General features: G+C 40.0%; 2 protein-coding genes across 3 annotated transcripts in view; one reads left to right on the top strand and one right to left on the bottom strand.

The window, feature by feature from the left end:
* Positions 1-14,230, top strand: part of coa5 (cytochrome C oxidase assembly factor 5) — a 186,872-nt gene that overhangs the window by 131,261 nt on the left and 41,381 nt on the right. The gene's annotated exons all lie outside the window — the stretch shown is intronic.
* On the bottom strand, positions 729-5,782 carry fhl2a (four and a half LIM domains 2a). 2 transcript variants are annotated; one of them, XM_072396726.1, is made up of 6 exons: positions 5,681-5,782; positions 3,090-3,262; positions 2,816-2,990; positions 1,340-1,509; positions 1,041-1,227; positions 729-946 (listed from the first exon to the last, which is right to left on the bottom strand). In XM_072396726.1, exons 2-6 carry the CDS (start codon positions 3,243-3,245, stop codon positions 795-797), a joined length of 840 nt encoding a protein of 279 aa, XP_072252827.1. In that variant the 5' UTR covers positions 3,246-3,262; positions 5,681-5,782; the 3' UTR covers positions 729-794. The 2 variants fall into 2 exon arrangements, with proteins under 2 accessions (XP_072252827.1, XP_072252826.1); XM_072396725.1 differs by having other exon boundaries at positions 3,090-3,265; positions 5,681-5,772.

The raw sequence follows: 14,230 nt of genomic DNA on the forward strand, positions 1-14,230 counted from the left end.
TTGGGTCATTTTTCTTTAACAGAGACCCTTCACTCAGAGGCTCTTTAGACATCAGCCAATGACAGCACACGGGTGTAAGAAAAAGCTGAAAACATTGATCAGTTCCAATCTCCATCACACTCATTTGCATATCGTACTGTGGGAAATACACGGCCTTCCACACGGAATTTAGATGCAGCACAGCAGTGACGTAGGTGTATTGACTTGTGCTTTGCACGGTAACTGCAGCGCCAAAACCCCCCCAAAAACAAGCTAAATGACATTTAATTAATGACGTTTATGTTTTATTGCTTCGTTCTGTGACTGAACAAGCTGTTACTTTGCAGCACAAGGGAAGAAGGGCGGCGTTTTATACTGTAGTCATAAACAGTGACAGTGACTCACGGAAACCAAGAAGCGACTCGATCCACAAAGCAGCCTTACTGTCGCTCTTCAAAGCCGATAGTGTTCAAACATTAGATTTCTCACAGAGTGCATCATACAGATCTATCTGCAAATATATATATATATTTATTTTAAGTTCTTTACAGTCATCACTACAGCTACATCATTAGTGTTTGTTTTTTTTTATTCTACAAGAGTGTACAAGTAACTTGGATAAAACTTCAAAATAAATTCAAATAACACCATTAGTAGTTTGTAACTCATAGCTTAAAACAATGTACATTCTTGATAATGCTAACGATGCTTCAGATGCCGTGCTCTGTGTCCTGATAGTATTTTCTGTATTTCTGTCATTCCTCAATCGTGACATGACCATCCAGTGAGCCGCAGCTGTCGTCTTCCAGCCTGATTTAGATGTCCTTGCCACACTCCGGGCACAGGATATCATCGCGCTCAGTGAGGAAGCCACGGCCGACCAGGGACACGGAGCACTTCTTGCAGTTGAAGCAGTCGTTGTGCCACTGGCGCTCCTCGAAGGAAATGTACTTGCTGCCTCCCAGACCTGAGAATGGAAATCAAGTCGCAGTCAGTACAAATGAGAAACCGGCTAGAAGCTGTTCTTTTTAGGTGCAGGGAGAGCAATAATATATGAGTACCGCTAATTGGGATGGTGCACGAGGCACACTTCTTGGCATAAAGGTTGCAGAAGCAGTTGAGACAGTAGGGAAAGTCATCTCTTGAGGTGAACCTCTGGCCAGACAGTTGCTGCTTGCAGCTAGTGCACAGAAAGCAGTCCTTGTGCCATGGCTGATCACGGTAGGTCACCCCACCGGTGGTGATGGGCTATTAAAACAAATATCAGACTGTTCTTTTTTTTTACCGAATGAGCACACACTGCAGTCTTCCGTTGACAATCAGTTGCACACCTTATGGTATGTGGAACTGGATGTCTTACCTTCTTGCAGTGCACACACTGCATGGCAAACTGCTTCTCATAGCAAGCCACACAGAAGTTATGGTTGTCCTTCGGGATGAAGCTCTTGGTGCCAATCGGCTGCTGACACCTCTGGCAGGTGAAGCAGGTCTCATGCCAGCTGTTTCCCTTGTGCTCCATCTTCCTGGAGCCTGCAGGAAAAATGTGAAGAAAGAGAATGTATGAAGTTGACCTGGTCCCATATTGTTTATTCACTTTTTTTTGCTACTGAAAGTTTGAGTTGTTAAAGGCCCAGTGAGCTTGATTTGATTTATTATGTCTTTCTTTTCAGTTCCATATGGAACAATTCCCACAATTAAGAAAAAAAAGTTCAACCTGTGATTTCGATAAGTTCAGTGCTCTGCTGTTATTGAAGCTATACAAAGTCAAAAGCATAACCTATAACACTGAATCTTAGAATACTCTGCTTTTCTTTACAATTCATTTGATCGTGGTGGTCTTCTAGAAAACGTTCACATACTTCAAAGCTCAATAAAAGTAATAAATATATTTCTTACAAACGGTGCAATGCTGTAGCACTTCATTTCACTCGCATGTATTCTTAGTGTTAAGCACTTTGGTCAGTACCTGCTGTTACATAAGTTATATAAGTGCTTTATAAATAAAGTTGGCTTGAATGAAATAGTTGGTTTTGGCTCCTGTCTATCCATGATCCTCTGTTTTATAGGGCTCAGTCTGCTGTAAATACTCAAAGATTAAGTTGAGCAAAACGTTTCTTTTCAGCATGCCGACCCAATAAGGAATGGAAGAAAAGTCTGGACTGCCAGTCAGGCATGTGACACAGATCAGCATCAGTGTTTCCAGTGGAAGAGCGAAGCTCCCTTTGGTGTGAAACAGAGACTGTGTAACTTCGCAGACCTTTCATGTGTAGCTTACTAGACATGTATCAGAAACATTGATGGAAAGGGGAAAAAAGATCTTTGAAGGAAAGTCTTATACTAAATGTTTTACTTTGTTGTAGCCTTTTATGATTTACAATAAAGTAGATATTGTCTTTTACCGTCTGTTTAATTGTTTTAAAGGTTGTTTGCATGTTCTCACCTCCTTTCCTCTGTGCTTAACAACTTGTCCTACACACATGAAAAAAGTAGGATTGCTTATAAAAAAAAAAATCACCTGACTCCTTAAAACCTGAAACTGTGATAAGAATAAGAATACTGACAAGCATTGTGTTTACTGAGGAGGTGATGCGATCGGTACAGCTTGTTTGTCCATTTGTTAGTAGTCTTACTCAAAAACGTTATTGCATTTGCGTGAAAGTCTTTACCAGAGGTGAACCACGGTGCAGCTGAAAAAGGATTCTTTTGTCGATTCAAATATGTTTTTATTGAATCTTGAAGGCTGTAAATCTATCAATCCCGACCACGTGAAATCAATCAGAATGTACAATTATTGTACTGAGAAAATCGGACTTGACCATTTGTATTCTCTCCCTACCTGGGATGATGGTTTTCTTGCACTCGTGGCACTTAGATGAATACTCATTGGCATAGCACTCAGTGCAAAGGAGCTGTTCATCCTTGGTGGAGAAAGGCTTGTCCACCAGGGAGCGCTTGCACTGGAAGCACTTGAAGCAATCCTCGTGCCAGTGACGGTCCTTGTAGGAGAGATCCTGCAGGGAACATCGGTGGAACAGATAAAACCAGGCTGACACAGCCTCACAATAGTATGTGTAGTATTTTCTATTTGTTTTCTTTTACATTTTTTTTACCCTAGTGTTGCACCCAATGGGCTTTTTGCACTCCTCGCAGGTATTGGAGTACAGGCTTTCGTAACATTTCACACAGTAGGGATTCTCCTCTCTCAGAACATACTTCTTGCCAAACAAGGACTCCTTGCAGTAGTGGCAGTCATAGCGCTCGGTCATTTTGCCAAAAGGCTGTTCTGCAAGGAGACAAAAGAGAGAGAGAAAAAAACGATTCTGTCCAGAGTCTTTTACAGTAGAAGTATATAACTACTTGTTAACAGTTTAGTCACTTTGCTACTTTCTTCAAATTGAACACACAAAGTAGTTTTTTAGAGATGATAAGTCCCACCCAATAATGTTTCCCAGCATCAAGATCCTTCACATTGAAGGATACATTGTTTTTCCATGTTGCACTTCCCCTTTTATCTCCCTCTCCCATCTCTCAGTCGCCTTTAATTTTGCTGTCTGGGTCAGGAGAAGAGGGGTGACCGATGAGGAGAACATAAATAGCTCCTATCAGTCCTGCTTAGAAACAGTGAACTATTGCCCTCATTGCATACCAACGCACACTATGCCAGTGTGCACTGACCCATCCGCCGCCTCACCTCCAACTGTCAGCACCAGATCTCCGTATCCCTTGTCGGTGCGTGCATGTGTGCTTGTGTGTGAACATGTATGACTGGGTTTGAAAGGCACACGTAATAATGTCTGCTCACAATCAGCAGCTGCTTGTGCTCTGCCTCTGTTATCCCGTCTGCCTTTATATACTCTCGCTCCCTGTTGTCTAAGGACGGGTAGCTTATTCATCTGTGTCTTTTGTGAATGACACAGATTATATGACCAAAAAAAAAAACCAAAGAGCGAACAAGCTTTGGGAATCCCAAAAAGGAAACTTTAATCCACACTTGCATTAAACTCTTTTTTTGATGTGACTGTGTATTCATTGACTCCAGAGACAAGCTTCTGCAATTTTCAAGGAAGGTTCAAGGAAAAGAGAATGAAAAGCTTACAAATGAACTCTTTTTGCAGCTCTTTCCTCATTCCTTTCTTCCTCTCAGTTTCATGGATTCTCATCTTTAATTGAGCGCCTCTCCTTTGTGGTTATTCCTTTTAAATCTCTCACTAACTCTTCTCCTGATCCATCTGCAATCACTGACTATTCATACCCAAGTAGTCTCTTAAAGTAGATCTGTGAGCGATTTGTGAAAAAAGTATTGGCATCTTTTTATTAATCCGCCCGTCCTCTCTGCACTAAGCATTCACAAGCCCTCCCACATTCCCTTTGTCTATTACTCCAACCATGACTCACCTAGCTTATATAAGGATTTATCTGACTCCTAAAAATAAAAAATGATAATCTGAACTGCCACAAATAAAATCTACAGCTATTCAGACCCACTGTGCAGCTGTTTCCCAGCTCCTGGGGTTCCTTTGATGCCACCCATCTGGGAGACAAGTGAGCTACAGCTAGTTAGGGAACTGTCAGAAAACAGCTCTTGAAGACAGAGTGTTTGTCTTTAAAAGCACTCTTTTCGGTCTCCGTACATGCTTTCTATATAAGATATGTTGATATGTTTTTTTTTTATTACAATTCTTTTTTTCTTTTAGGAAAGTCTAGTTCTAGTCAAGCTGAGTAAAGAAACTGTCACACACAGCTTTTAAATCATGTTTCCAGATGTTTTAATGACGTTCATGGTTGTGTTTAAAGTGTGTTTAGCCACTTAAGAAAATAAAAAAACACTTTACATGGTCTAACACACAGACATGAAGTATTTCAAACTATTTTCTGCTATATGACAGCAACAACTCATGAGTACATTCCTTGTAAATTAAACAAGGTTTGAACAATTGCCTCTAATTATAGCCTTGAAAGTGGATGATGGAATTAGATGTGAAAGCAAATTAAGTCCCTATTTTAGAAATGTTTCCCCATTTCATTTCACACATTCAAGTCTTTTCAATTCAAAATGAGACGCCCTCCACTAATTGCACAATTACCAGCTACTGCATATTCGCCATATTCCATCTTTTTTCACCCTTTGAAAGTTTGCAAGAAGACAGTATTGTGTGAATACTTTGTAAAATTTCCATGGCAAGACTTTGTGTTGAATTAGATCATGGCAAAAAAGAAAAACTATTTGAACAAAATATTACAAACCTACAAAAGCTAAAGAACAGTGAAATCTACGTATTGTTTCGTGGGAGTCACCACTTTTTAAATAGCAGGTACAGTTCTGCTGACAGGAAGTATGAAGCTGACAAAAAGAGAGAAAGGAAAGGAGTAAATCAACTCTCAGGGGTCAACAGATGTGCAGATGCTTTTATGGTCAGAAGTTGACACTAAAAGAGCATATAGCTCCTCTCTGAGACAGACAATGAAGAAAGGAGCGTTGATGGTAGATATGGGTAAAAACAAACTGAGGACGGTGTGCAGGGGGAAAAGAAGGAGAAAATGAGCAGGTGGGTGGGGAGGCAGACAGGAGGATGCCAGAACACCAGTGAGCAGCAGTGTCCTGGAGTTCAGAGGAAATGGTAAATGAAGTCCAGTCAAGGAAAAGGAGGATGGACAGGTGAACGGATGGAGAGTGGAGCAGCTGAACAGAGTTTGTTCTTACCTTCCTGTCTGAGGATTGTGCTCCTGCGCTGAGTCTGGGGTAGACTGAGAGAGGAGGCTCTGAGGATCAGCTGTAGATACTCCTGATTGCATTACTCCACCCATCATGGGCTAATTGAAAACGGGGGAGGGGCAATGGCAAGGGGTGGGGGGGCAAAAAGGGGGCAGGGATTCTTTTTTTGAGACGATCTATAAATACAGCAGCGCCTCACAGAGATAACCCTGAGGCCCTCGTTCAGTTGCTCACTCAGTCACCAGTGCGACCATGTGGCCTTTTAAGGTCACTGAGTTGTTGTTCACTCACTCACGCACTCAAAGAGTGATTCACTTATTCACTTACACAAATTTTTCTGCATCTTGATTCCTTAATATTTGTCTTTCTTCCCAGAACAGCCGTGTCACATCATTCCTCCCTATCTAACTTCCTGGAGATAATTTTCCCTTCAGCTCTGCTACTGTTTTCTTTACATCAGAAATATCCGTTGTTATCATCCCACACAAAAACACACGAACATTTTCTTATGCAACAACGCAGGTTTGTTTTACTCTTTTACATATGATGGAAAAGATGTCCGGGGGTCAGACGTCAAAGGCTTTTCTACTGTGAGAATTGTCTCTACTTAGATGTCTTATCTTTTCCTACCTCCCCATATTTTCCCTCACAGGAGACCACACAGCTCCAAACCTCAAATGTGTTGGCTACAGTATCCAGGCTTGCTAATGACAGATACCCACATGGTTTCCAAGAAAATCTTAGCACCATTTTCTGCACCCCTTTACTCTCTTGTTCACACTGCAGCCCCTTCCATCACTCCCCACGCTATTCCCTTCTCTGTCCGAGGCAGGTTTTCCTGATCCAGTGGTCCCTGGGCACTCTCCAGTGAGAAAATGCGTCATTGCTGCTCCACTAGGATTCCAGTACTCTATTTGTGGTACAGCATGAAAAGTTAGGTGCTTCAGCAAAGTGTTTAATCAATTTAATTGAGGATGTTGTCTGTATGCTTATACAAGCTTGATATTCATATAGGTTAAACACCATGCAGTATACGTTTTAGTCACAGCGTGACTCTCGTTTTAAGATCTCCATAGTTGGTTGATGAGCACATTGCTTCAGTTCACACTGAAATATCTAAGAAACTGCTAGATGGATTACTGTGAAATTAGATGATGTGCTGTAATTTTAGCCATTGACTCCAGCAGCATTATAACATTGACATTTGTGTTTAAGTAAGAAATGTTGCAACAGCCATTTGTAGAATTGCCATGAAATATGGTAAACACAGTCATGTTGGTCATGCATTATCGACAGTTGATTGAAATCCAGTCAGTGAATAATCATTTGAATCTGTGCAGCTCTTTAGTTTGTAACTGAATTTCTACCGAGCACATCATCTTCCCATCAATTTAAGCGGTTCTGTGTGTTAAGTACTAACTAGCAAATTTTAGCATCTCAATACTTTATATTTGGATGCTAAACATGATACTGCAGCTGCTAAATATCAACATGCTAATATTATTATTGTGAGAAACTTAGCATGCTTATTCAGATCAAAGCACAGCTGTGTTTAAGCACAGACTTACAGAGCCACTAGCATGACTCTACACGCTAAGTCTTGCTTAAGTAGCTATGGCAACAATCACAACTGGGATATACACACACTGGCAACGACAATAAAACATTTAATAACACTGATTATCTCACTGCAATGGCACCTGTCAATACGTTTAGTAGATAACACTCATTGTAGTGAACAGTCAGTTTTTCGAGTTGATGTGTTTGAGGCAGGTGAGCAGCTTTGATAAGAGCCAGATTGTTGGATCGGAGCACCTCCAAAATGGCAGTTTTCATGTAATGTAAAAGGTAATGACAGAGAGCTGTCAGAAGACACAATGCACCCCAGCTTGCTGCATATGAGGCTGTATGACACATACCAGTCAGAGCTCACATTCACCCTGCTCTGCTGCCAAAAGTACTTACATTGTTGATGTTAGAGCATGTAGTGAAGCGCTTTGAGTGGTCAGTTAGACTAGAAAAGCGCTATACAAGTACAAGTCCATTTACCATTTACCATTTAGAGCAAAGAACTGGATCATGGTGTGGCTGAAGTTGGCTTGGTTTGATTCATCTTGCCTTCTTTTACTTATTGTGGGTGGCCATGGAGTGTGTTTGTAGTTTACCTGGGAAAGAGATGGCAGCCGGATTCACTGAGGAAAGAAACAAAGTGGAGTCAAGTGGCAACATAAAGCTCTGCACAACGTTTTTACGGGCAATCATGTGGTTATTACTATGGCATTTTCCCTCTTCCTAAGCACACATACACACACAGCTTTGTGTAAATTATATTCCTTTATAGTAGTATCCTGTCTCTGCATGATAATGTGCTCTACAGCTCTTAAATTGCTTTTCAACAGTTGCATATGAAATTTCCCAGATCTCAGTCTGATGTAGCACCTGAGCAATGTGCTTATTCTACAAGATACATTATGCCTCATAGGGTCAGAGCTGCTTTGGAAGCTTCAGGGGGATCTTCTCAAAATTAAATCAGGTGACTTTAATGCGGCTGATTAGTGCAAGAAAGAGGTTTTATAATGTATAAATAAGAGATCTTCTTTTCTGTCAATGTACTCCTCATACCAACCGCAACTAATACATGGAAGTTTTAGAACAGTGTGTATGCATGCTAAACAGGTTTGGTACAGGCAGCTGGGACAAACAGGAAGTTACATCATTTTGACTAGTATTATAGGTAAAATTGAAGTCAGATGACAACTGTCAGACAGAACAGGAATTTGTACTGGCTCAAATGACAAAACTGAGGAGAGATTTTATTCGATTACTCTCCTTGTAATAGACATGTGGCAATTAGTTTTTAACCCAGGCGTTGTAGACAAATGTTTAAATTCAGTTTACTTAATTTCAGACATGTGGTCTAATTAATGCCTCAAGAAACAAATCTGTATAATGCCCACTTGAAAAAAAATGCCCAAGCTTGCCCATGCAGTCCTTCTGTGCTTGCCTCTTCTTTCCTGCTTTAGACTTGTACACAGCTACCCCTCCTCCACCCTGCACTCTCTGGGCTGGAGCCTCCACCTCAGCTGCTAAGGCCAGGGGATAAGGATGCAGCTGTCTGGGCACTGCGAGGCTATCATGATGCTAAAGCCTGGTGCTTACAGCGGCTGCAAATACAGCCATGTGGAAAGGTCAAGCTAGGCAGTCCCCAACATCACTGGAGGACCATTAATCATTGATGTCGCAGCAACCAATTGGATTGCAATTTCTCTTGGTCATCCAAGATCCAATATCATCCTCTGGAAGAACATCATTGCACCTTGTGTTAAATGAGTTGAAATGAATCCCAGCTAATGACGTTAAAGAACGTGCAGCATCATAAGGAAGGTCTCAAAGGGGCAGTTAGAGTTGATGAAGACGGATGGAATCATTAGGGGCTTCCACTGTGGAAACAGGGTAGCAACTGTACAGCAGAAGCCTGTTTAAGACTGTCACAGTCTTGACTTAATTTGAGCTGAGAAGTTTGATACCACTCATATCATCTGGTAATTACATGGCTGCAGACAGAAGTCAGTTGGCTCAGTTTAGTATGAATTTAGGATGCAGGGAAATCAGATAGCCAGTGTATGTCAACAAACTTTTGACGGTCTGAAATATAACACAGGATTTACTTATTAAGACAACTAATTTCATCAGTGTGTTTGGGCAACAACGAAAGGTTAAAAGCAATTTCCCAGTCAAGTCCTCCAACCTAGGATCATCACCATGGTCACAATACTAAACATATGCTATGTGAGCTATGTGTGGCGTATAATGGTGCATAACGGTGTAATAGCAATCTCATCAGAGTGCAATCACTCTCAGTTTGTGGACGTTGTAATCCAAGCCGCTGTGTTATGTGGTCTGGCAGATGGACTGGCCATATGTGTTGTTGTCAGTGCACATGAGTTTATGCCATGCACGCGGGGGAAAGCAAACTTCTAGATTTTTCTCCATTGAAAAGAAATTCTCTTATTTGGCTGAAAAGCTTTATGCGAAGAGAGGGATAAAGGCAGCAACAGTTTTCCAGGGGAAAAATGCCCAAGCTTCTTGTAGAGCTCTAAGTTAAGTCTCACCTTTGGTATTACCTTGGTTTAGAACTGAATATTTGCTGCTCTTGTGCAACACCTGGTGGTTTTCTTAGGCTGTATGTTGCACTGTTCACCTCTGGAATTTCCATTGAAAAGAGACATATAGAGTAACTGGTTTGAAACATAAATGAGCGATTGTCACAGTGCTAGTGTCCAGTTATTTATTGAAACTTAGTAGACAAATGACTTTGGTATAAACGGTTGGATTTATCTGCATATAAGCAAGAAAGTTTTATATAAAATATAAAGAACATTAAGTAAATAATAAAAGTAAATAAAGAAAGAGCCGGACAACATTTGAGTCGCGGTGTATCTTCATCTGCTCGTAGAGGGCCAAATGTAGAAGGCACTTCTATGGGTTGTACTTAAACTTATGAACAAAAATAAATTAAAGTTGAATGGATTGGAGTGCTTGTTGGTCTTGTCACATATAAACCTTGAGGTATTTGTGTCTTTTTGAATGAATGGAAAACAGGGTTCAGACACCAGGAAAAGAGATGATTTCTCTTGACCATTTTGCCAGCAACCTAAACCTAAATATTAAGAAATATGTATACTAGTATTAATAATAAGCCACAGAATCAGCCCCCCAATCATTATATTCAAACACGACACTGAGCCTCCTTTCAACTCTGGTTACAGCTTTAATTTGCTCTCATAATTTTATTCCCGGAAATTACTGAGGGATTTCTGTGTTGCGTGCGTCTCTATGGTATGATCTGAGGCAGAGTTCTAATGGCAGCATGTGACTTTTCAATAATTCTACAAGTAAACAAAAAGTCTGAGGGGGAAGGTTATGGGAAGGTTATTTGATATAATAAATTATATGAGGAATGCTCATGTGGTAGACGAGAGAAAGATCCTCAGTTTCTTCTTATATAACTATATAATGCAGCTTAATTGTATAGCTGCAATGGCAAAAGAAAATTTAGCCTCTAATAGTTTTCAGTCAAAACACTGCTGCTGTGTTAAAGTGAAATGTGGTGGAAAATGTGTCATTAAGGCATCAATAAAGATTAATTTTGTCATCTCGCTTTCAAAACAATGAACCCTGAAAAATGCCAAACAAAATTTGATCGGAAAATAGAATTTTGTGCTCTAAGGTGATTCCAGTAGAGCTTGTAGTTGAAAACTTAGCATATCTCATCAAGGTGTGTAGTGTGTCCGTACAAAAATTGGATCATCTTGACAGACAACAGTACAAAAAGCAACCAACATCCAAAGAAGGGCTTTCAGAGTGTCCATCAGGAATCCCAGAGAGCTACTCCTGAGGACAACTTCAAGAAATTATAAGAAAAAGGGTTCAGGCTGTGTTGCAGAATAACTGTTATCATACCAAAATTTCATTGTCAAGCTCAATAGAATAAAACAAACTCATTTAATTTCTTACATACTGTATTTTCACTTATTTTTCCTCCCAATTTATGAGGAAATTATGGGTGGCTCAGGATCTCTACACTGTAGATACATAGATAGAAAGGTCTAATAACAATGAGAAAGACTCATTTGTGACACCAGACTTTCATAAAACCAGCAAAAATTTATTTTTCCAGGTTAGTCTAACTCTTGTAAAAGCAAAAACCTGTTTTGTTGTGTTACGTTTTTTGGTACAACAAACTTTCCTGCATGAATTCCTCACTGGAATTGTTGCTATACTGTTTTTTTTCTTCTTAAATAGAACATCTGTCCACTGCGAAACCTTTCTCTGACCTGGTGACGTCTTTTGTCACCAGAGATTGAATCTGGGAAGAAGATTAAAAGGCTCCTTTGCTCATTTTCGCTCAATCTTCACTTGGTGCCACCGCTGTGATATGGGTCTAAATATGACACAGCAAATCCTCAGTCATTTAGGCTGGTGTTGTGTTCCCAGACTGCTAAATCCCTGCAGAGATTGGTGGGATGTTTCAACCCCAGCAGCGATCTGACACTTTATTTAGATGTTGAAGTATGTCTTTTGTCCCTCTTGCCTGTATGTTGTTTTTCTCCGGTAAAACCAGTCAAATGGATGGACTTTACACGAACACAAAACAAAATTCCAATCGCCTGCTTCCTTCTGTAATCACTTGTGTGTTGCTGTGACAAATGAAACAATGCAATAATCTCTAACATGTAGTTTTGAAAATTATTCTTAAACATCACCACTAATTATTGTTGAACATAAACCTTATATGATAGCAGAATTCCTGGGGTCACTGAAAAAAAGATTTTATTTGCAAAGCATGTTAACATGTTAACTAGCATGTTATGTGATCAATTCTACGGTTATTTTCATGAATCGTTGCTTACCAAGATTTCCTGCCACCCCTTCTTTTAAGAACTTTGTAAGTGATCAAGAACTGAGGAGACCAACAGCTGTACCTATAAAAAAAAAAGGACTTTTCAACATTCCAGCTTGATGAAGGATTTCTTCTGCTCCACAGTTCAAGGCCTCCTTTGGTGTGTTTTTCATTTGTAATACATCAAATCTTTTGAATCGATGACATATCTGGACAGTACTCAAGTTTGCATATCACCTGGACTCTTTTACTACAGAGTCATGCTGCGGTAATACTGCTTGAATGTTGTTTTTTGTTTGTTTTTCTTAAATAAGCATGGTCTTTCATGAAAAAAACTCATATGGAAGGAAGAATTTGTTCCACCAAAACCTGATTATCTCAGCCATCATTAATGGGGCCTCCACGGATTTGCAAGTTACTAATGCCATGTGCACTAATTGTTTGATTTGATGCTCTGATAACAGTCCACATGGTCCCTCTTTAGCCTGGAAAACATGGTTAACAGAATTTCCAGAACAGAATTTCAAATTTTTAAACATCAGACCAGCAGTGTTTCTGGTCTTGCTGGCTATCTTGTCTTTCTCTGAATATACACGATAAGATTAAAAAAATTTGCAACTAAGTTCATTATATTTTTTGACGTTTTACACAGTGTTCCAAGCTGTTTGGACAGCGCGTTATAAAAACTTGCTGATCTAGTTTTCCCATTTTCTAATAGATAAGAGACTGCGGTCTCTCTTATTGAATGACAGCTGGGCCTCTCTGTCCCTGGCTGCATTTATTGTACTAAATCTGTTGCAGCAAGGACAGCTGACATGGGGACAACTCTGGAAGCTAGTTCCAAATCTACACTCCCCAGGATACAGATCCAAAAGATCTGGCAAAGAGACGTGAGACTGCGGCTGGTAGTGTGGTGGCAGCTGAGGGCCAACTGTGCCCAACATTTCCACTCTGTTATACTGATAGAATTTGCCTGTTGTGCCAGCAAAAAGCTTTTTAATAGCCTTTTTTATTTTCTACCACTCGTGGTCAAAGACTTTGCCTTCCATTTTTTTTATACCCAAGCTAAATGAATAATCCCTCTGACATATCAGTTCAAAACATCATGAATACAAATCTTTTTCACAGAAGACATGTTCATAAGACAGAAAAAACTATTGCATTGCTGGTTGGGCACTACTGCCATACTCCAATGATGCATTCTTGGACGAAACTGTTATCGGGGATTGCGGTGCTCCAAAATGGACAACATACCTGTGTGGGTCTGTTTTCTCTGGTTGGATAAATTTCACAGATTGAAGTGCTTAAGTAACTTAAATTCTTTTTGTGGCATATTCGTTGTGCTACAAATACGGGTATTTGGAGATGGTGCCAAGTCCACCAGTTTGTTGGAGACCATTATGGGTCATATGTGAAGTATGAACAAACCACCAATTTGGTCGTATCAGTTGGTGGACTTTTTGAAATAATAGTCTTTTGAGTTCCAGAGCTACAAGAAAGACCTTGAGAGAACAGCCTTCAGGATCATCTTATGCAAAAAAGGCAACATTTATATAGATGGGCCCATATGGGTTATAAATGGCGTGAAAAATGGGCCTCATATGGGACTGTATGGATTCCCTTATGTAGTTTGCCCATGTGGGCCCCACAAAAGATGTCTATTTTGGGCCCAGTACCCATAAACAAGTAATACCCATTACAAATTTTGGCTATTCTCATGGGGCCCTAATCAAACCTGTATTGTAACCTGTATGTAACCTGTATTGTAATTGTAACCCAATTTCAGACCATTTATAACCTATGTGGAGCCATACAAACAAATCTCACTTGGCTGGGATACCAAAAGATTTTCACACACACTTTACGGTATAACCTAGATACAACATGATTAATGATGAAGTGGCTTTAAAAAAACGCAATAAAATGTTTTTACATACATTCTGTGTGTGTTATAACATGTTTTACCAGCAAATAAGAAGTATATTGGAGTGTTTTCTGCAGTGATAATACGGTGTATGGAAGCCTGGATCATTGTGTAGTTTTTTCATTTTGAACTTCCGCAATTATGGAGTCCAACAAATAGCTTCAATATGTACTAACCTTGAGTGTCTACCACATAGATGTAAATGTTTCTA

Source organism: Leuresthes tenuis, unplaced genomic scaffold (genome assembly GCF_036924035.1).
Source record: "Leuresthes tenuis unplaced genomic scaffold, fLeuTen1.0.hap1 SCAF_12, whole genome shotgun sequence".
Taxonomy (NCBI): domain Eukaryota; kingdom Metazoa; phylum Chordata; class Actinopteri; order Atheriniformes; family Atherinopsidae; genus Leuresthes; species Leuresthes tenuis.

Coding starts and splice junctions, on each gene's coding strand:
- fhl2a (XM_072396726.1), bottom strand. CDS start 3,245: ATGACCGAGCGCTATGACTGCCACTACTGCAAGGAGTCCTTGTTTGGC. Junction 2,991..3,089: donor CCATTGGGTGCAACACTAGG/GTAAAAAAAATG, acceptor TGTTCCCTGCAG/GATCTCTCCTACAAGGACCG. Junction 1,510..2,815: donor CAAGAAAACCATCATCCCAG/GTAGGGAGAGAA, acceptor TTTTTCCTGCAG/GCTCCAGGAAGATGGAGCAC.